The sequence below is a fragment of the Sebastes umbrosus genome, chromosome 22, assembly GCF_015220745.1.
Source record: "Sebastes umbrosus isolate fSebUmb1 chromosome 22, fSebUmb1.pri, whole genome shotgun sequence".
Lineage (NCBI taxonomy): Eukaryota > Metazoa > Chordata > Actinopteri > Perciformes > Sebastidae > Sebastes > Sebastes umbrosus.
This window is the reverse complement of record NC_051290.1, coordinates 91,936-115,563: the sequence shown is the minus strand read 5'-3', so window position 1 is coordinate 115,563 and position 23,628 is coordinate 91,936. Positions and strand designations below refer to the sequence as shown.

The window sequence follows — 23,628 nt, the reverse complement described above, 5'->3', positions numbered from 1 at the left end:
ATGGAGCAGATTAATAATCATCATTAATTAATATCAGAATATGTATCTATAATTAATAACTCAAAATGATTAATCATAAACTCCTGAATTGTTGTAAAAGGTGAAGGAGAGTGACGGCACTCAGCTGCAGATGTCATACACAATTAGTTTTAATATCAGAATGAAACCTTATATCCAATTCAATTATTCCATTTAGGACGCCACCCAAAATGTGATATTAGTCAGTTGGATCTCGTAATCTCAGGGAAGCTACGGAGTTCTTGAACATAGTGAACAGTCATTGGAGTTGTTTTATAAACACACACATCAAATAATCAAGTTCTTTATAAATGAAATGTTTATTTAAGTAACTACGTGACTAAACTACTAAACAGAAAATAAGTGAATAAATGATCAAACAAAAGGAAAAAGGAACAGAATGATAAAGGATGAATGAAACCATGAACAGAATGAATAGAGACAAATCAAATGTGACCAGGTCAGTTCAGTGACTCATATCTCTTCGTTAAATTTGTCGCTTGACGTCTAGGCGCATCAATTAAATTTAGTTTTAGATATTAATGCAGCGTTCATCAGTGGAGAGTTGAAGAAGCACCAGGGAAGATTGTGAAGCAGTTTCATATTCTAAATTTAGGGATGAGCCTAATTTAAGTTTAAGACTTACTGATGAATTCCTGTTATTCTTATATCTGATATTAACTAACAATTTCTTACACAAACTTTATTTATTAATAAACTCTAAACTTGTTTAGTAGCCCAATCATCAAACTCTTTCACATCTGAGAATGTATTTATATCACCTGACGGTTTCTGATGTGCAGATGGGAGGTTGTTCTGGTTACCAGGAGTAGTAACAGGTTCTGTCTGGATCTGTTGGATCCAATGGGGCGACTCAGTTTGAGTCGTTTCTGTATATTTTTATATATTTAGTCTTTCGATTAAACTTATTTTGCAGGATTGATACTAATTAATTCACTTCACATAATGAATTCTTCCCTGTTTGACATCTGGGCTTTAACTGCTGCAGAACGGTACCAAACACCGATATGATATAAACCACTGAATAAAACCTGATCAATTGAATTCAAATTAATTAATCAATTACCCAACATGGACAAACCTTGTTATCATAACATGCAGTTATACAAACGCTACAACAGCCAGACCTATATATGTAGATATATACAGTGTATGTGCACTAATTACACAGTAAATGACTGGATATGATTGATCTCAACATGCGGCACAGATCGGTCTAGATGAGAGCAAGAGGTAAAAGGGCCATGAAGCAGACATGTCTGTGAGACTGGACCTCAGGGAGATACAAGTTACCAAAATGATAGTTAGAATTCAACTTAGACGACGTAAAACACCTGTACACACATATAACAGTAAAAAGGGGTACATTCGTGTACAGTTCACACACAATGTTAAAAGGTGTAATACACTTTAAGTAGATTATAAACATATATTCTATATATAGGACTTACATCTCTGGGGACCTATAATACGCATATATAGAAATAACATGTCTGTACGCTGGTGAGATCTAACCAAGTGATTAATTTAAAGGGAAGGTTTTGATCTACAACCTTTAGCTTCATTTGTTACTAGCATGAGCATTTGAGTTATATAAATTGAAAATGACTGACATAGATAAACTAAAGTAGTTCAGTATAACAGATGGGGATATGACCTCTAACAGGAATGTCTAATCTAAGACATGAAGGGTCCACAGATGAACAGGGGGAGGGATTAGAGACTGACTGTGCATCTCTCTGTAGAGTCCCTCTAATTTCAGTTTCCTTCTTGTCCCAAACATTTACATGTTAAACAAACTTTCTGATATTAAAACATATGTTAGCTCAGCATTTCAATTATAGTACACGTGAATATGCATTAAATGTCAGTTTCATTTAGTCTTCTTTAGTTTGGATGCGTCTCTGTTAATGTGACTGTGTGTGAGCCACCCAAAGGAATACAGTGCAGGTCGTAAACCGAGGAGGAGGAGGAGGTCATAAAACCTGCTTTATATTCATATTGTTTCTCTAGTTCTGCTTGAGAGCTCCAACCTGTACAACAAACTTCAGTTCTTTTCAGATGATCAGTTAAACATAGCATATTAACTAATGTACATTTTAATGGCAGAATTAGTTTCATTCTGATTCTCATCATCGGTTCATGGTGTCTTACTGGTTGGTCTTCACCTCTTCTCTGAGTCTTTGGGAAGAACCTGATGTCAGGGCCTTTAACCCATAATTCAATAAACAGCTCAATTGGTCAGGATGGGTACTAAGTCTTATGGTTGTTTCTCCTCTGTGAGCTTAACCAGGCTGGTTGTAAATTCAGAGTCTCATCACTTAGTGCCCTGAGAGGTCAGGTAGAGTTTCTGGAAGAAGTTTCAACAATTAAGGAATAACGTAATTATTATTTTCATCTTTCGCTCTTCACACTAGAGCCGATTCGTCGTTGTAGGAAGCTCGAGCAGCTGTCCCTGATATCAATGTTCTGCACTAGTCCTTGTTTCCCTGAATCTCTATAACAGAGGTGCTGGGTAAAAAGTTGGCGTGACCCACAGAGTAACAAAGGACGCATTCATGCAAAATACGTCAGGTTGAAATAAACCACAATTTTCCTTAGAGATTTTGGAAGGTTTGTCATTGGTTCTCCCTCCTTGTGATTGGAAGACTCCTCCAGATGTTCTGACAGTTCAGCCTCATAACGGAGTCCCACTGGGAAGTTTCTGGTGGTCCAAGTATGTAGTCGTAGCCACGAAAACACAAATGCTGTTTAGAACATGAAGTTACGGGCGCCTGGCTAGCTCAGTCGGTAGAGCGGGTGCCCATGTATGGCCAAGGCTCAGTCCAAGGGTGGACCCGGGTTCGAATCCGGCCTGTGGACCTTTCCGCATGTCATTTCTCTCTCTCCCCCTTTCCAACACTCTATCCACTGTCCTATCAATAAATACTTAAAAATGCCCCCAAAAAATAACTTAAAAAAAAAAAAAAGAACATGAAGTTACTGTTGGTCAGCCTTCAATGTGGAGAGAAGCTCAGAATATAACACAGCTATCAAGGCATGGGGAGGAGGCAGGAGGAAACAGCTAGCTGGGCTCTGAGAAACGTTCACAACAATGCAGGGTGACTGCGTTGGTGGGCTTTAAGGCTATCAGACCGAGTAAAAGTTTTACCACATTGGTCACACCAGAACGGTTTCTCTCCATTGTGAATGCGTTGGTGGGCTTTAAGGTGACCACTGTGAGAAAAAGCTTTATCACATTGATCACAACAGTATGGTCTCTCTCCAGTGTGAATGCGTTGGTGAAGTTTAAGGGAACTACCCCGAGAAAAACTTTTACCACATTGGTCACACCTGAATGGTTTCTCTCCAGTGTGAGTGAGTAGGTGGGCTTTAAAGTTTCTATCATCAGAAAACATTTTCCCACATTGCTCACACCAGTACGGTTTCTCGCCAGTGTGAATGCGTTGGTGGATTTTGAGAGAACTACTCCGAGAAAAAGCTTTACCGCATTGGTCACACTCGTATGGTTTCTCTCCAGTGTGAATGCGTTGGTGGACTTTCAGGTGAAAGGATTGAATGAAAGCTGTCCCACATTCATCACAGCTGTAGGGTTTCTCACCAGTGTGAGTGCGTTGATGGCATTTCAGTTTGCCTGATGTGGTGAAAGCTGCCTGACATTCATCACAGCTGTATGGTTTCTCTCCAGTGTGAATGTATTGGTGGATTTTGAGTTTACTCCCAGAACCAAAAGTTTTCCCACATAGGTCACACCAGTACGGTTTCTCTCCAGTGTGAATGCATTTATGTCTTTCTAGGTGACCTGATTGAGTGAAAGCTGCTCCACATTCATCACAGCTGAAGGGTTTCTCTCCAGTGTGAATTCGTTGATGTCTTTCTAGGTCACCTGATCTACTGAAAGCTGCTCCACATTCATCACAGCTGTAGGGTTTCTCTCCAGTGTGAGTGCGTTGATGCATTTTCAGGTGACCTGATTGAGCGAAAGCTGCTCCGCAGTCATCACAGCTGTAGGGTTTCTCTCCAGTGTGAGTGCGTTGATGCATTTTCAGGTAACCTAATTGAGTGAAAGCTGCTCCACATTCATCACAGCTGTAGGGTCTCTCTCGAGTGTGAATGCTTTGATGTCTTTCAAGGTCACCTGATCTAGTGAAAGCTGCTCCACATTCATCACAGCTGTAGGGTTTCTCTCCAGTGTGAGTGCGTTGATGCATTTTCAGGTGACCTGATTGAGCGAAAGCTGCTCCACATTCATCACAGCTGTAAGGTTTCTCTCCAGTGTGAGTGCGTTGATGTATTTTCAGGTCACCTGATCTTGTGAAAGCTGCTCCACATTCATCACAGCTGTAGGGTTTCTCTCCAGTGTGAATGCGTTGATGTTTTTTCAAGTAACCTGATCTAGTGAAAGCTGCCCCACATTCATCACAGCTGTAGGGTTTCTCTCCAGTGTGACTGCGTTGATGTGCTTTCAGATTAAATGATGCTGTGAAAGCTGCTCCACATTCATCACAGCCGTAGGGTTTCTCTCCAGTGTGAAGCCGTTCATGTATTTTCAGGCGATATAACTGAGTGAAACCTGCCCCACATACATTACAGTTGTAGGGTTTCTCTTTAGTGTGACTGAGTCGATGGACTCTTAGGATATCTGACCGAGTGAAAGCTGCGCCACATTCATCACAGCTGTAGGGTTTCTCTCCAGTGTGACTGTGTTGATGCATTTTCAGGTGACCTGATTGAGCGAAAGCTGCTCCACAGTCATCACAGCTGTAGGGTTTCTCTCCAGTGTGAGTGCGTTGGTGGATTTTGAGGGCACACGGAAAAGGGAAAGTTTTCCCACATTCATCACAGCTGTGTAGTTTCTCTCCAGTGTGAACTCTCTGATGAATCAGTCCCTTTCTTCCTCTCCGTTTCTATAGCAACAGACATACAGAGAGAGACAATGAGAGAGTCAGTGAGATGCCATGGTGGAGCGACCTATCTAGAACCATAAAGAACATTTAGAGCATGTCAGTGGAACATAACCCACAATGTTCCAGTCTGACTAATGCACTACTAACTGTGACAACCAACTGCAGGGCCGTGTCCCTCTGTAGACATTTGATTGATCACCACAGACGCCCCCTTGACATTTATTAATTATCATACAACATCCCCATTATGGGAGTTGCATTATGGGAAATGTAAGACCCAGTAATCCTGGAAACTTGTTTTCCAGTTATTTCTGCGTACAACGACGCAACAATTAGCATTACAACCGCCAAAAGAAAAAATAGCGACTGATAAATTCATAATAATAATTATAATTGTATTTATATTAATCTTTGATATTTGCTAATAATCAAAGCTGGTTCTACCCAATCCCAACACATTGGTGCCCCGTGTGAGGCTATCTAATACCAACTTTATTCCAATATTTATGTAAAATAATCAAGTTTGAGTTATTTATTTTTCCATATTTTTTATTTTTGAAAATTAATTTGCACATGATTTGCCAAGCATATAGTAAGTTGTGATTTTTGGATTGCTTCAGTCTGTACTAGTGGTTAGTTCTTTTCCTTTCTGGTTCTAATAGCAGTTAAGTTTGCTATTGGGTTAAGAAATCCCGAACACACTATAACACAGCTAGTACTCAACTGAGGGGCTGAAGTCACCTCATTAACATCCTAATAGGAGAAGAGTAACAATAGCCTTCAACACTTCAGTTTGTAAGCCACAGGGTTGAAGCCTCTCACCTCTGCATTTACAGCAGCCTTCCATTAAGCCTTCTCTCAGGGGAGGGGCCAGACCTCAATGAAATGAACCAAACGGACCGAAGTAACCTCGCCCGGACAAGGGACACCCGGAAGGGGAGTTTGCCGGCGAACGTCTGGTGGCCGGGTCTTGGCCCATGGTGTCCGGCTGGGCTCAGCCCGAAAAACCATCATGGGGCTGCCTCCCTGTGGGTCCATCTCCCGCAGGAATAGGCATTGAGGTCGGGTGCTATGCGAGTCGGGCGGCAGGCAAAGGCGAGGATCTAGGCGTGCGGATACCCGGCATCCCAGACTAATTCTTGGCCTGTGGAACGTCACCTCTCTGGCGGGGAAGGAACCAGAGATGGTGCGGGAGGTGGAGCGGTACCAACTAGATATAGTTGGGCTAACCTCCACGCATAGCTCTGGTTCTGGAACCACAGTTGTCCAGGGTGAGAGGCGCCGGGCGTTTAGCAATAGTAACTCCTTTTAGTAAGGCTATAACTAAAAATTCATTCTACATCTGATCTTTGGGTGGTACAGGCGTGGCTACACCATAGCTCTTGAGGCCTCAGTAGGCTACATTACTACAGTATATTTGTGCTCAGTAATCAGCAGGTAAATGTCTGTTCGGCCTACATATGAGGTGTCTCAACATTTAGGAGAACTCACTTTTGTTGAACATAATAAATTAACTGTTGTATTATCAAACCGTGGTAGTTTACTTAAATGTAACATTTTCAATGACCAATAACTCACATTCATGACGTTTCTTTAAGGGAATCCTATCATAATAATATGTAACGTTAATATCTCTGAAGGAATCTGTCAAAATGGTCTTAGAGATTCACAGCTTTTACAGCGTCATGGTGGCCCTCACGCATAAGGCCCGCCTCCAGGAAGAAGAAACCAGTCAGTGCATGTGGAATACGTGGAATACCTACTATCTTTGTAGTTTGACGTACATTTACACTCACACAGACAGAGGGGTGAGGAGAGGTATTACAAGCTGCTTAGAGCTATTGTTAGGAAGTTAAACAGGAAATAATTCCCTCTCTATTATCTCATTTATATTACTGTGAAACATCTCCTTCAAACTACTGGATTTATTCAAGTTTCTCACCAACAACTACATTTTACAAGATTACATTTTACCCTCACCCAATACTCAATTTTACTGAATTAAGCCTGAACACATCATAATCAATAGAACCTCATTACGGTAGCTGGTAGCTCTGGTGCTGCCAACGTTAACTAGCTTTCCTCCTGCCGGATTCAACACTAATCTGATGTCCCCAGCATCGTCCGGGTTCAGAGACTAGAAAGCGTTAATGCCGATCTCACATTTTTACTGAATATCGGTCGATATTGAGCTGCATTCACACTATGATGGTACAGATAAACTACTGTCCGTTACACCACTACTAGTTAACAACTAGCAGAAAGTCATAATAGCTCAAATTATAAGAGATAAATGGTTGAAAAGTCCCCCCGGAGACGCTGAGGACACAGAGGCGTGTCTGCACCGTCCACACGAGGCATAAAAACAGCACTCGTGGACTCATCATGACACAACGTGTGGGGGAAGCCTCTGATGACGGAGGAAATGTGCTGCTTTAATGACACAAGTCCATGCTGCCTAATAACCGAGAGTTTAAGCGCTGCTCCGGTTACGGCGCTCACGCTCGCTGCCCGAGCTCCAAATATTCCCTGTTGATTAATATTGCTATAGTTTGCCGCCTGTAACGTTACTGTGCGACACTCAGGTCAACATTATCTTAAAAGTTGAAGCTGAAGTTTGAGTCTCAGTTCAGCAGCAGCAGACTGTGGTGCAGAAAGCGGAGTTGCTCAGCCTGTTCTCCAGTGAGACGGCTTCTGCTCCTCCCATAAACTAGAATACTTCATGACCAATGATTACTAGAACTGGATATATCCAATAGCAATAGAAGTGACTATTTAACTCAGTGTTAACTGAGTGTTAACTGCAGTGTCTGTATGGATTAACACAGGCCTTATATGCAGTTCCAAGACATTACATGAACCTGGGAGATGTGACATCATATCTCACATTACATATTACTGATATTATAACACTACTGTCAAAAGTCAGAGCTGCTTCAGGACAGACTCAGTAACGTTAGTTCTGGTTGAGACTGAGAGGACAGACTCAGTAACGTTAGTCCTGGTTGAGACTGAGAGGACAGACTCAGTAACGTTAGTCCTGGTTGAGACTGAGAGGACCAGCCGATCAGATGTTTTGCTCGTCAGCTGGCTAAATTATGGATCAACAAATGAACTTATTGACGTTGGCTATTGCATTCAAGCTCTACGACGCTCCACATTAGCTCACGTTGTTCATGTAAACGTTCATGTAAAAACACCAACTCATACGGGCGAGTAATGTGACGTTCGCAAATTGAGTAGTCCATGTCTGTGATTGGTCAGATGCTGCAGACACCGCCCCGTTCACGTGAACGCTTCACAGCCAGACTGAGAAACTCTGGGTAGATTTAAAGAGTTGATAACCAGCTTCATAGGACCGCTTAGCGAGATCTCTGTTGTTAGAGTTAGTGAAGCCAGATAAAGAGAAGATACCCTGGGTACGACGGAGATACCCTGGGTACGACGGAGATACCCTGGGTACGACGGAGATACCCTGGGTACGGTGAAGATACCCTGGGTACGAAGGAGATACCCTGGGTACGGTGGAGATACCCTGGGTACGGTGAAGATACCCTGGGTACGACGGAGATACCCTGGGTACGGTGGAGATACCCTGGGTACGGTGAAGATACCCTGGGTACGACGGAGATACCCTGGGTACGGTGGAGATACCCTGGGTACGGTGAAGATACCCTGGGTACGAAGGAGATACCCTGGGTACGGTGGAGATACCCTGGGTACGACGGAGATACCCTGGGTACGGTGGAGATACCCTGGGTACGGTGAAGATACCCTGGGTACGACGGAGATACCCTGGGTACGGTGGAGATACCCTGGGTACGGTGAAGATACCCTGGGTACGAAGGAGATACCCTGGGTACGGTGGAGATACCCTGGGTACGACGGAGATACCCTGGGTACGGTGGAGATACCCTGGGTACGGTGAAGATACCCTGGGTACGAAGGAGATACCCTGGGTACGGTGAAGATACCCTGGGTACGAAGGAGATACCCTGGGTACGAAGGAGATACCCTGGGTACGGTGGAGATACCCTGGGTACGGTGAAGATACCCTGGGTACGAAGGAGATACCCTGGGTACGGTGAAGATACCCTGGGTACGAAGGAGATACCCTGGGTACGAAGGAGATACCCTGGGTACGGCGGAGATACCCTGGGTACGGTGAAGATACCCTGGGTACGAAGGAGATACCCTGGGTACGAAGGAGATACCCTGGGTACGGTGGAGATACCCTGGGTATGAAGGAGATACCCTGGGTATGGTGGAGATACCCTGGGTACGAAGGAGATACCCTGGGTACGACGGAGATACCCTGGGTACGGTGAAGATACCCTGGGTACGAAGGAGATACCCTGGGTACGGCGGAGATACCCTGGGTACGGTGAAGATACCCTGGGTACGAAGGAGATACCCTGGGTACGGCGGAGATACCCTGGGTACGGTGAAGATACCCTGGGTACGAAGGAGATACCCTGGGTACGAAGGAGATACCCTGGGTACGGTGGAGATACCCTGGGTATGAAGGAGATACCCTGGGTATGGTGGAGATACCCTGGGTACGAAGGAGATACCCTGGGTACGGTGGAGATACCCTGGGTACGAAGGAGATACCCTGGGTACGGTGGAGATACCCTGGGTACGAAGGAGATACCCTGGGTACGGTGAAGATACCCTGGGTACGAAGGAGATACCCTGGGTACGGTGGAGATACCCTGGGTATGAAGGAGATACCCTGGGTATGGTGGAGATACCCTGGGTATGATGGACTGGCTTCGTAGTCCAGGACTCTGGTTAGTGTACAGATTCTTGTTTCTATGCTTTACTCAGGTGTGTCATTGATCTGGATATGAAGCGTCTGTAGCGCAGCGTGAGTCTCTGAAGAGATGAGACGGAGTCCTCTCCTCTCATAGAAAACATTCAGCGGCGGTCGTATTGACGGATATGACGTCACATTACTACAAAATAAAATGTATTCAGTTCTTGACTCGTCCTCGTGTCTTTAGTGTCTTTAGTGTCTTTAGTGTCTTCATGAAGTCATGAACACTGACCTGAACATCGGTGGGATCAGAAGACGAGCCTGCTGCTGCTCTACTGAAGTATGGGTCCAGCTGGTCCTCCTCCGGTTCGCTCTTGTAGTGCTTCTGGTCCTGGTCCATTTCGCTCTTGTAGTGCTCCTGGTCCTGGTCCTGGTCCATTTCGCTCTTGTAGTGCTCCTGGTCCTGGTCCTGGTCCATTTCGCTCTTGTAGTGCTCCTGGTCCTGGTCCTGGTCTCTGTTTCAGAAAGTGTGATGAGTGTTTTATTTAGTGTGCGTATCCGTGCATTACCATCTCTAGGGGGATCCAGATGGAGGCTCTGCCTCTTAGTTACCTGTTGCCATGGTGAATCGTAGTATCGGAGCTCCATTGATGATGAAGGCTGTTTTCATCCTCACATTTGATGGAACAAACTCTGATCAGCTGTTCTGGAGCCGAAACCTTTTCCATCTCAGAGTTTGTTAAAGCTGCTTTCTGAACCGGGCTCCTGGTGCTGGTCCTGGTGCTGGTCTCCGCTCTGACTGCTGGACTCTGTTGTCCTGGACTCACACGGAGATGTTCAGGTCCTGCCGTCTCCTCTGGTTTCACTCCCGTCCACGTAGTGCTGATAACATGGTCCATGTTACCATGGAAACATCAGATCAGATGTCCCTTTATCAGTCCTGCAGTGGGGGTGCAGGGGATATATATCTATATATCTATATCTATATTTATATACAGTATCGACAACAAACAGACTAACATCACAATAGCAGGAAACAGCAGAGAGAAACCGTATTAAAGTGTTATTCAGCCTGTTAGCTTCTGCTAGCTCCATTAGCATCAGCTAGCTTTAAACACGAAGGACCTGGAGGCTCACTCACACACACACACACACACACACACACACACACACACACACACTCTCACACACACTCTCACACACACACACACACACACACACACACACACACTCTCACACACACACACACACACACACACACACACACACACACACACACTCACACACACACACACACACTCTCACACACACTCTCACACACACACACACACACACACACACACACTCTCACACACACACACACACACACACACACACACACACACACACACTCTCACACACACTCTCACACACACACACACACACACACACACACACACTCTCACACACACACACACACACACACACACACACACACACACACACTCTCTCACACACACACACACACACACACACTCTCACACACACACACACACACTCTCACACACACACACTCTCACACACACACACACACACACACACACACACAGCTAACAGGCTAACTGAAGCTAACAGGTTAACTGAAGCTAACAGGCTAACTGAAGCTAACAGGCTAAAGCTAGCAGGCTAAAGCTAGCAGGCCTCAGCTAACAGGCTAACTAGCTGTTAGCATGGAGCTAGCTCAGCGTGCTAGCTCTAGACTCACGTTGACTTCAGTGTTAACGTGTTTACCTGAGTGTGTGCGGGTTCAGCCTGACGTCACAACAACAACAACAACAACAACAACCACAACAACAACAACAACAACTAGCCCTCCTCCTCTCTTCTTCTCTCTTCTCCTCCTCTCTCCTCTCCTCTTCTCCTCTCCTCTCTTCTTCTCCTCCTCTCTTCTTACTCCTCTCCTCTCTCCTCTTCTCCTCTCCTCTCTTCTTCTCTCTTCTTACTCCTCTCCCCTCTTCTCCTCTTCTCCTCTCCTCCTCTCTCTCTCCTCTCTTCTAACTCCTCTCCTCCTCTCTTCTCCTCTCTCCTCCTCTCTTCTTCTCCTCTTCTCCTCTCCTCCTCTCTTCTTCTCCTCTTCTCCTCTCCTCCTCTCTTCTTACTCCTCTCCTCTCTCCTCTTCTCCTCTCCTCTCTTCTTCTCTCTTCTTACTCCTCTCCCCTCTTCTCCTCTTCTCCTCTCCTCCTCTCTCTTCTTACTCCTCTCCCCTCTTCTCCTCTTCTCCTCTCCTCCTCTCTCTCTCCTCTCTTCTTCTCTCTTCTTACTCCTCTCCCCTCTTCTCCTCTTCTCCTCTCCTCCTCTCTCTCTCCTCTCTTCTAACTCCTCTCCTCCTCTCTTCTTCTCTCTTCTCCTCTCTTCTTCTCTTTTCTCCTCTCTTCTTCTCTCCTCTCCTCTTCTTACTCCTCTCTCCTCCTCTTCTCTCCTCCTCTCTTCTTCTCTCTTCTTACTCCTCTCCGAGCTGCTGCTGGGTTAGAGGTTAGGGGGCTCTCGCGAGACTGTTATCGTTAGAACAAGTTGTCTCGCGATAGTTCCTGTACATTTTTTGTGACCGGTTTGTTCCGGTTTCAAGCTGGATGACCCGACAAATACTATTACTGTTTACACCACAATAATAACAATAATAATAACAATAATAATAATAATAATAATAATAACAATAATAATAATAATAATAATAATAATAATAATAATAATAATAATAACAATAATGATAATAATAATAATAATAATAATAACAATAACAATAATGATAATAATAATAATAATAATAATAACAATAATGATAATAATAATAATAATAATAATAACAATAACAATAATGATAATAATAATAATAATAATAATAATAATAATAACAATAATGATAATAATAATAATAATAATAATAATAACAATAACAATAATGATAATAATAATAATAATAATAATAACAATAATGATAATAATAATAATAATAATAATAACAATAACAATAATGATAATAATAATAATAATAATAATAACAAAAATAATAATAATAATAATAATAATAATAATAACAATAACAATAATAATAATAATAATAATAATAATAATAACAATAATGATAATAATAATAATAATAATAATAATAACAATAACAATAATGATAATAATAATAATAATAATAATAACAAAAATAATAATAATAATAATAATAATAATAATAATGATAATGATAATAATAATGATGATAATGATAATAATAATAATAATAATAATAACAATAACAATAATGATAATGATAATAACAATAATAATAATAATAATAATAATAATTATAATAATAATAATAATTATAACAATAACAATAATGATAATAATAATAATGATAATGATAATAATAATAATAATAATAATAATAATAATAATGATAATGATAATAATAATGATGATAATGATAATAATAATAATAATAATAATAACAATAACAATAATGATAATGATAATAACAATAATAATAATAATAATAACAATAACAATAATGATAATAATAATAATGATAATGATAATAACAATAATGATAATGATAATAACAAATCCTGTGGGCTCACCACCTGCGGGAAGAACCGCTTGGGTCGGGTGCGCTGCCACACGGGTGGCAGTGAAGGCCAGGGACCTCGACGGACTGGACCCGGGCGGCAGAGGCTGGCTCTGGGGACGTGGAACGTCACCTCTCTGTGGGGGAAGGAGCCGGAGCTTGTGCGGGAGGTGGAGCGCTATCAGTTGGATCTGGTAGGGCTTACCTCTACGCACAGCCTCGGTTCTGGAACCGTACTCTTGGATAGGGGTTGGACTCTATTCTTCTCTGGAGTTGCCCATGGTGTGAGGCGCCGGGCGGGTGTGGGGATACTCACAAATCCCCGGCTGAGTGCCGCTACGTTGGAGTTTACCCCGGTGGACGAGAGGGTCGCCTCCCTACGCCTTCGGGTTATGGGGGGGAAAACTCTGACTGTTGTTTGTGCGTATGCACCAAACAGCAGTTCGGAGTATTCGGCCTTCTTGGAGACCCTGAATGGAGTCCTGTATGGGGCTCCAGTAGGGGACTCCATAGTTCTCCTGGGAGACTTCAACGCGCACGTGGGCAACGATGGAGACACCTGGAGTGGCGTGATTGGGAGGAACGGCCTCCCTGATCTAAACCCGAGTGGTCGTTTGTTGTTGGACTTCTGTGCTAGTCATGGATTGTCCATAACGAACACCATGTTCGAACATAAGGATGCTCATAAGTGTACGTGGTACCAGAGCACCCTAGGCCGAAGGTCGATGATCGATTTTGTAATCGTATCATCTGATCTGAGGCCGCATGTTTTGGACACTCGGGTGAAGAGAGGGGCGGAGCTGTCAACTGATCACCATCTGGTGGTGAGTTGGGTCAGAGGGTGGGGGAAGACTCTGGACAGACCTGGTAAGCCCAAACGCGTAGTGAGGGTGAACTGGGAACGTCTGGAGGAGGCCCCTGTCCGAGAGATCTTCAACTCACACCTCCGGCGGAGCTTTTCTGGCATCCCTGTGGAGGTTGGGGGCATTGAACCCGAGTGGACGATGTTCAAAGCTTCCATTGCTGAAGCTGCGGCGGTGAGCTGTGGTTTTAAGGTCTTAGGTGCCTCAAGGGGCGGCAACCCTCGAACACCGTGGTGGACACCGGTGGTCAGGGAAGCCGTCCGACTGAAGAAGGAGGCCTTCCGGGATATGTTATCTCGGAGGTCTCCGGAGGCAGTTGCAGGGTACCGACGGGCCCGAAGAGCAGCAGCCACTGCCGTGACGGAGGCAAAGCAGCGGGTGTGGGAGGAGTTCGGAGCAGCCATGGAGAAGGACTTTCGGTCGGCACCAAAGTGCTTCTGGAAAACCATCCGGCACCTTAGGAGGGGGAAACGGGGAACCATCCAAGCTGTGTACAGTAAGGATGGGACACTGTTGACCTCAACTGAGGAGGTAATCGGGCGGTGGAAGGAGCACTTTGAGGAACTTCTGAATCCGACCAATACGCCCTCTATGGTAGAGGCAGAGCTGGAAGCTGATGGGGGACCATCATCAATTACCCTGGTGGAAGTCACTGAGGTAGTCAAACAACTCCACAGTGGCAAAGCCCCGGGGATTGATGAGATCCGCCCAGAAATGCTGAAGGCTCTGGGTGGGGAGGGGCTGTCTTGGATGACACGTCTCTTCAACACCGCGTGGAAGTCGGTGACAGTGCCTAAGGAGTGGCAGACCGGGGTGGTGGTTCCCCTTTTCAAAAAGGGGGACCAGAGAGTGTGTGCCAATTACAGGGGTATCACACTGCTCAGCCTCCCTGGTAAAGTCTACTCCAAGGTGCTGGAAAGGAGGGTTCGGCCGATAGTCGAACCTCAGATCGAAGAGGAACAATGTGGATTCCGTCCTGGCCGTGGAACAACGGACCAGCTCTTCACTCTCGCAAGGATCCTGGAGGGGGCCTGGGAGTATGCCCATCCAGTCTACATGTGTTTTGTGGACTTGGAGAAGGCATATGACCGGGTTCCCCGGGAGATACTGTGGGGGGTGCTGCGGGAGTATGGGGTGAGGGGGGCACTTCTCAGGGCCATCCAATCCCTGTACGCCCAAAGCGAGAGCTGTGTTCGGATCCTCGGCAGTAAGTCGGACTCGTTTCCGGTGGGGGTTGGCCTCCGCCAGGGCTGCGCTTTGTCACCAATCCTGTTCGTGATATTCATGGACAGGATATCGAGGCGTAGTCGGGTGGAGGAGGGTTTGCAGATCGGTGTGCTGAGGATCTCATCGCTGCTTTTTGCAGATGATGTGGTCCTGTTGGCATCATCGGTCTGCGACCTCCAGCACTCACTGGATCGGTTCGCAGCCGAGTGTGACGCAGTCGGGATGAGAATCAGCACCTCTAAATCTGAGGCCATGGTTCTCAGCAGGAAACCGGTGGATTGCCTACTCCGGGTAGGGAATGAGTCCTTACCCCAAGTGAAGGAGTTTAAGTATCTCGGGGTCTTGTTCGCGAGTGAGGGGACGATGGAACGTGAGATTGGTCGGAGAATCGGAGCAGCAGGGGCGGTATTGCATTCGCTTTACCGCACCGTTGTGACGAAAAGAGAGCTGAGCCAGAAGGCAAAGCTCTCGATCTACCGTTCAATCTTCGTTCCTACTCTCACCTATGGTCATGAGGGTTGGGTCATGACCGAAAGAACGAGGTCGCGGGTGCAAGCGGCCGAAATGGGTTTCCTCAGGAGGGTGGCTGGCGTCTCCCTTAGAGATAGGGTAAGAAGCTCAGTCATCCGTGAGGGACTCGGAGTAGAGTCCTTGCTCCTTTGCGTCGAAAGGAGCCAGTTGAGGTGGTTCGGGCATCTAGCACGGATGCCTCCTGGGCGCCTTCCTTGGGAGGTGTTCCAGGCACGACCAGCTGGGAGGAGACCACGGGGAAGACCCAGGACTAGGTGGAGAGATTATATCTCTACTCTGGCCTGGGAACGCCTCGGGATCCCCCAGTCAGAGCTGGTTAATGTGGCCCGGGAAAGGGAAGTTTGGGGTCCCCTGCTGGAGCTGTTGCCCCCGCGACCCGATCCCGGATAAGCGGTTGAAGATGGATGGATGGATAATAACAATAATAATAATAATAATAATAATAATTATAACAATAACAATAATGATAATAATAATAATGATAATGATAATAATAATAATAATAATAATAATAATAATAATAATAATGATAATGATAATAATAATGATGATAATGATAATAATGACAATACTAATAATAATGATAATAATAATTATTATTATTATCATGCTAATGATAATAATAATAGTAATAATAATAATAATAGTAATAATAATAATAATGATAATGACAATACTAATAATAATGATATAATAATAATAATAATAATAATAATAATAATAATAATAATAATAATAATAATGATAATAATGATAATAATGACAATTGATATAAACGTCATGTTGACTTCATCTCATTGTAATTAGCTGATAACTAACAAGTAACCTATTTGAAATGTCTTTGGAGTTACTGGCACATTACCCTGATATTTGTATTTTATTATTATTATTATTATTATTATTATTATTTAATATCTATTATAAACATGATTTAATAATTATATTCCTCTCTTTCCCAATAGCTGATAATTTATTTAAATTACTCCACTCTGAGTGGAGGCGGTTACAACAGGACAATCTACAGAGAGACAGAGGACAGAGAGACAGGACTGACTGACTGACTCATGGATGACTGACTTAGATAGCCGCTCACGCAATGCATTATGGGTGAAATAAGACACTTCACAGAAGAGAAAAAATAGCAAATGCAACTCCAACACCAAGTATCAGAGAAAATATCAGAAAAGGTCAACATCATAAATCCAACGGTCATTAGAACTGTTAAAGATGTTCAGAAACAATTCAAGAGTATGGTACATGAATCCCAAAAAGTAAAGGATAAACAGCTGAAACAGTTAACTAACAGTTAGTTAATAGTAATGGATAAATAGTTAACTAATAGTTAGTTAATAGTAATGGATAAACAGTTAGCTAATAGTTAGTTAATAGTAATGGATAAACAGTTAACTAATAGTTAGTTAATAGTAATGGATAAACAGTTAACTAATAGTTAGTTAATAGTAATGGATAAACAGTTAACTAATAGTTAGTTAATAGTAATGGATAAACAGTTAACTAATAGTTAGTTAATAGTAATGGATAAACAGTTAACTAATAGTTAGTTAATAGTAATGGATAAACAGTTAACTAATAGTTAGTTAATAGTAATGGATAAACAGTTAACTAATAGTTAGTTAATAGTAATGGATAAACAGTTAGCTAATAGTTAGTTAATAGTAATGGATAAATAGTTAACTAATAGTTAGTTAATAGTAATGGATAAACAGTTAGCTAATAGTTAGTTAATAGTAATGGATAAATAGTTAACTAATAGTTAGTTAATAGTAATGGATAAACAGTTAGCTAATAGTTAGTTAATAGTAATGGATAAATAGTTAACTAATAGTTAGTTAATAGTAATGGATAAACAGTTAACTAATAGTTAGTTAATAGTAATGGATAAACAGTTAACTAATAGTTAGTTAATAGTAATGGATAAACAGTTAGCTAATAGTTAGTTAATAGTAATGGATAAACAGTTAGCTAATAGTTAGTTAATAGTAATGGATAAACAGTTAGCTAATAGTTAGTTAATAGTAATGGATAAACAGTTAACTAATAGTTAGTTAATAGTAATGGATAAACAGTTAACTAATAGTTAGTTAATAGTAATGGATAAACAGTTAGCTAATAGTTAGTTAATAGTAATGGATAAACAGTTAGCTAATAGTTAGTTAATAGTAATGGATAAACAGTTAGCTAATAGTTAGTTAATAGTAATGGATAAATAGTTAACTAATAGTTAGTTAATAGTAATGGATAAACAGTTAGCTAATAGTTAGTTAATAGTAATGGATAAATAGTTAACTAATAGTTAGTTAATAGTAATGGATAAACAGTTAACTAATAGTTAGTTAATAGTAATGGATAAACAGTTAGCTAATAGTTAGTTAATAGTAATGGATAAACAGTTAGCTAATAGTTAGTTAATAGTAATGGATAAACAGTTAGCTAATAGTTAGTTAATAGTAATGGATAAACAGTTAGCTAATAGTTAGTTAATAGTAATGGATAAATAGTTAACTAATAGTTAGTTAATAGTAATGGATAAACAGTTAGCTAATAGTTAGTTAATAGTAATGGATAAATAGTTAACTAATAGTTAGTTAATAGTAATGGATAAACAGTTAACTAATAGTTAGTTAATAGTAATGGATAAACAGTTAGCTAATAGTTAGTTAATAGTAATGGATAAACAGTTAACTAATAGTTAGTTAATAGTAATGGATAAACAGTTAGCTAATAGTTAGTTAATAGTAATGGATAAATAGTTAACTAATAGTTAGTTAATAGTAATGGATAAACAGTTAGCTAACAGTTAGTTAATAGTAATGGATAAACAGTTAGCTAATAGTTAGTTAATAGTAGTGGATAAATAGTTAACTAATAGTTAGTTAATAGTAATGGATAAACAGTTAACTAATAGTTAGTTAATAGTAATGGATAAATAGTTAGCTAATAGTTAGTTAATAGTAATGGATAAACAGCTGAAATAGTTAGCTAACAGTTAGTTAATAGTAATGGATAAATAGTTAACTAATAGTTAGTTAATAGTAATGGATAAACAGTTAACTAATAGTTAGTTAATAGTAATGGATAAACAGTTAGCTAATAGTTAGTTAATAGTAATGGATAAATAGTTAACTAATAGTTAGTTAATAGTAATGGATAAACAGTTAACTAATAGTTAGTTAATAGTAATGGATAAACAGTTAGCTAACAGTTAGTTAATAGTAATGGATAAACAGTTAACTAATAGTTAGTTAATAGTAATGGATAAACAGTTAGCTAATAGTTAGTTAATAGTAATGGATAAACAGTTAACTAATAGTTAGTTAATAGTAATGGATAAACAGTTAGCTAATAGTTAGTTAATAGTAATGGATAAACAGCTGAAATAGTTAACTAACAGTTAGTTAATAGTAATGGATAAATAGTTAACTAATAGTTAGTTAATAGTAATGGATAAACAGCTGAAATAGTTAACTAACAGTTAGTTAATAGTAATGGATAAATAGTTAACTAATAGTTAGTTAATAGTAATGGATAAACAGCTGAAATAGTTAGCTAACAGTTAGTTAATAGTAATGGATAAATAGTTAACTAATAGTTAGTTAATAGTAATGGATAAACAGCTGAAATAGTTAACTAACAGTTAGTTAATAGTAATGGATAAATAGTTAACTAATAGTTAGTTAATAGTAATGGATAAACAGCTGAAATAGTTAGCTAACAGTTAGTTAATAGTAATGGATAAATAGTTAACTAATAGTTAGTTAATAGTAATGGATAAACAGCTGAAATAGTTAACTAACAGTTAGTTAATAGTAATGGATAAATAGTTAACTAATAGTTAGTTAATAGTAATGGATAAACAGCTGAAATAGTTAACTAACAGTTAGTTAATAGTAATGGATAAACAGTTGTCATAGCTCCACCATGACATCTCACTCTCTCTCTCTGTACGTCTGTCTGTTGCTATAGAAACGGGGAGGAGGAGAGAGACTCCAACATCATAGCCAGAGAGAAACCGCACAGCTGCGACCAATGTGGGAAAGTTTTCGCAAAGGCACAGCAGGTAAAAATCCATCAACGCATCCACACTGGAGAGAAACCATAAAGCTGTGACAAGTGTGGGAGAGCTTTCACACATACCGGTGCCTTACAAGCCCACCGGTGTATTCACACCAGAGAGAAACCATATGAATGCGATCAATGTGACAGAGCATTCACCGTTCGAGCTAACATGTTAAAACACCGACGTGTTCACACTGGAGAGAAACCGTACTGGTGTGAAGACTGTGGGAAAGCTTTTTCTCGGTTTGGTAACCTTAAAGTCCACCGACGCGTTCACACCGCATTGTCCTGAACGTTTTTATACATATTCTCTTGCTATTGTTGTTTTGTAGTTCAACATTATATTTTCTTCCTTTGTGTAGTTTTCATTGAATAATCTATATTTTACATTTATATTCACGTTTTCTATTTTCTATGACTGAATGTAGTTTTTAATCTGTTGAGGTTTGATTTCATTTTAGTTTTCAGAGTGTGTTTGCCAGTTTTAGTTCAGTTTCAATTTTTCAGAAAGGTTTAGTTTCAGCTTTTATATATTTAATTTTCATATATTTTGTTCTAGTTTTCATACATTTTGTTTTAGTTTTCATATATTTAGATTTAGATTCATACATTTTCTTTTAGTTTTTATATATTTAATTTTGATATATTTTGTTCTAGTTTTAATACATTTTCTTTTAGTTTTCATATATTTAGTTTTAGTTTTCATACATTTTGTTTTAGTTTTTATATATTTAGCGTTCATATATTTAGTTTTTGTTTTCAAACATTTTGTATTAGTTTTTATATATTTAATTTTCATATATTTTGTTCTAGTCTTCATACATTTTCTTTTAGTTTTCATATATTTCGTTTTAGTTTTCATATATCTTATTTTAGTTTTAATATATTTAATTCTAGTTTTCATATATTTAGATTTTATATATTTAGTTTTAGTTTTCATACATTTTGTTTTAGTTTGTATATATTTAGTTTTCAAACATTTAGTTTTAGTTTTCATACATTTTGTTTTAATTTTCATATATTTAGTTTTAGTCTTTATAAATTTATATGGAGTGTAGAAAAACTGTCATGGCCATTTCCAAAGGGGTCCCTTGACCTCTGACCTCCAGATCAGTGAATGGTTTTATGGGTACCCACGAGTCTCCCCTTTACAGACATGCCCACTTTGTTTGCCGTGTTCTGATTGGAGCATATTGTTTTATGCTAAATGCAGTACCTGTGAGGGTTTCTGGATCAATATCTGTCATTGTTTTGTGCTGTTCATTGATTTACAATAATAAATATATACATACATTTACATAAAGCAGCCCATGTTGATAAGAGGGTTAAAATACTTGACTATCTCCCTTTAGGGCGACTGTGGCTCAGAGGGTAGAGCAGGTTGTCCACCAATCGGAAGGTCAGTGCTCGATCCCCGGCTGCTCAGGGTCACATGTCGATGTGTCCTTGAGCAAGACACTTAACCCCAAATTGCTCCCGAAGGCAGAGCCATTGGTGTGTGTGAATCAGTATTTAGATTAGATCCTGATGGGCAAGGTTGGCTCCTTAGTAGCCTCTGATATCAGTGTATGAATGTGTGTATGAATGTGTGTGTGAATGGGTGAATGCTCACATGTAGTGTAAAGAGCTTTGAGTGGTTGGAAGACTAGAAAAGCGCTAAATAAGTCCAAGTCCATTTACTTTAAGGTTATATATTAATATTTTAATCAAGTTCTTTTAATGTTCAAACTGCAGATTATTACGTCGTTACAATAAAACAAAATATTGATTCTGACGTGACGTTTATTAATATTTATTGTTCCTCTCAGAATAAAAACAGGAAACGTCACATCAGTGGTTCTGATCAGCCGTGTTGTAATGAACCGACGGTGCCACTGAGACGGTCAGTGTGAAGCCTTCTGATTGGCTGATGGTGTGGAGGAGGCGGAGTCAGGGGCCTGGAGGAAGAGGAGGAGGAGAAGAAGAAGAGATCAGATCAGATCTGTAGTTTAACGTCAGCTGATCGTCAGCTGATCAGCTCACCGCTTCATTCACACTTCAGATTTCTGACTGGATTTATGGACCATTATTCAATGAGATAATAATATCCTCTGCTCACCTCTCCTCCTCTTCCTCGTCTTCCTCGTCCACAGAAGACAGTGGTCAGTCCGTTCTGTGCGGGGACACGTCGGAGGCTGCGTGTCCTCGACTGTCTCAGCTCTGACAGCAGCTCCGGGCTGGACAGAGACAGAGACAGACGAGCTGCCGACAAACACAAGAGACAAAAAGCGTTCAGTTTCATCCTCAGCTGATTCTGTAGAAACGTCGTGTTTCATCTCCTATAACAGGACGTCCAGCTCACCTCGTCTGCTGTCGTAGCAGGACGGAGACGAGGATGATGAGGAGGAGGAGGAGGAAGAGGGGGAGGGCAGAGGAGAGGGGGGGGAGGTTGCCGAGGCGACAGCGCTGGATTCAGCGACGTCACGGTCAGACGGAAATTTGTTCCAACACTCTGGAAACAAAAAGACAAGAATGAGACGGAAGATAGGAAGAGAACGTCTCTGTGGTCGTTTTGTGTCTCTGCGGTTGTTTTTTGTCTCTTTGAGGTCGTCTTTGTCTCTTTGAGGTCGTCTTTGTCTCTCTCTGTCTCGGTTCTGTCAGTAATCATTAATCTGAAGAGAGGAAACAGATTTCTCACCTTGTAGGAACTCTGCTTGAAGTTCTGGACTCCTCAGAGAGAGACGAGGAGGACGAGGAGGACGAGGAGGAGGAGACGAAGAGGAGAGGAGCTGAATGTCTGAGGTAGAAGATACTGATGATGATGATGATGATGAAGGTGGTGATGAAGACTTCATGATGAAGGTCTGCAGTGGGAGGAGCTGTAAAGACATGTATACTGTTATTAGCTCTGGTCTTCACATCATCATTATTATTATTAATCAACAGACATGGAATATTGAAGTTCGGTACCTGAGTTCAGAATCAATACCCGCAGCTACATCAATCAATAATCAGTGATCAGAGGAGGCGGGGCCTCAACAGCTGGATCCCGGCTGTAGATCTGAGGTCTGAGAGGAACCGTCAGCGTCCTGCTGAGACACAAACTCTCCGTTCTCCTCAACGACGGCAGGAAGCTGCAGCCGGCGGCGGCGTGGCGGCTGGACGGCGACTTCCTGAAGACAAAGTCTGTCCAACTCTACCTCGCTTTACCCCCCCCCCACACACACTGTTATTACACTGTGTGTGTGTGTGAGTGTGTGTGTGTGTGTGTGTGTGTGTTTGCTTTGAGAGAAAACTTCATGTAAAACACACGACTCAAAAGTCCACATTAATTATTAACATGTTTTAATGACACTGTTGCCATGGATACCAGGAAGGAAAAAGAAGGAGAGAGCTGGAGTCAGCTGGACTTTTACCCCACCCCCCCCACCCCCCCCAATTCATCCATAAATGATGTATTTATAGTTCACATATTCTGGTTTAAAGGTCCCAGATTGTAAAAAGTGACATTTTTATGTCTGTTATATTATAAAGCAGGTTTAAGTGTTTTATATATAAATACTGTTAAACAGAGAAACACTCTATATATATGTATGTATGTATATATATATATATGTATATACATATGTATATGTATATACATATATATAC

The 23,628-nt window shown here is 41.1% G+C and overlaps 2 protein-coding genes across 3 annotated transcripts; both read right to left on the bottom strand.

Moving 5' to 3' along the window:
- Positions 1 to 319: 319 nt before the first annotated feature.
- On the bottom strand, positions 320 to 11,568 carry LOC119481749 (zinc finger protein 2 homolog). The gene is made up of 5 exons (XM_037758935.1): positions 11,537 to 11,568; positions 11,476 to 11,496; positions 10,318 to 10,645; positions 9,998 to 10,220; positions 320 to 4,946 (listed from the first exon to the last, which is right to left on the bottom strand). The coding sequence occupies exons 3-5, from the start codon at positions 10,602 to 10,604 to the stop codon at positions 3,126 to 3,128; spliced, it is 2,331 nt and encodes a 776-aa protein (XP_037614863.1). The 5' UTR covers positions 10,605 to 10,645; positions 11,476 to 11,496; positions 11,537 to 11,568; the 3' UTR covers positions 320 to 3,125.
- Positions 11,569 to 21,678: 10,110 nt separating this feature from the next.
- LOC119481795 (putative protein TPRXL) lies at positions 21,679 to 23,536 on the bottom strand. 2 transcript variants are annotated; one of them, XM_037759034.1, is made up of 5 exons: positions 22,948 to 23,536; positions 22,676 to 22,856; positions 22,340 to 22,489; positions 22,097 to 22,239; positions 21,679 to 21,935 (listed from the first exon to the last, which is right to left on the bottom strand). In XM_037759034.1, exons 2-5 carry the CDS (start codon positions 22,830 to 22,832, stop codon positions 21,882 to 21,884), a joined length of 504 nt encoding a protein of 167 aa, XP_037614962.1. In that variant the 5' UTR covers positions 22,833 to 22,856; positions 22,948 to 23,536; the 3' UTR covers positions 21,679 to 21,881. The 2 variants fall into 2 exon arrangements, with proteins under 2 accessions (XP_037614962.1, XP_037614963.1); XM_037759035.1 differs by having other exon boundaries at positions 22,676 to 22,853.
- Between the last annotated feature and the right edge of the window lie 92 nt (positions 23,537 to 23,628).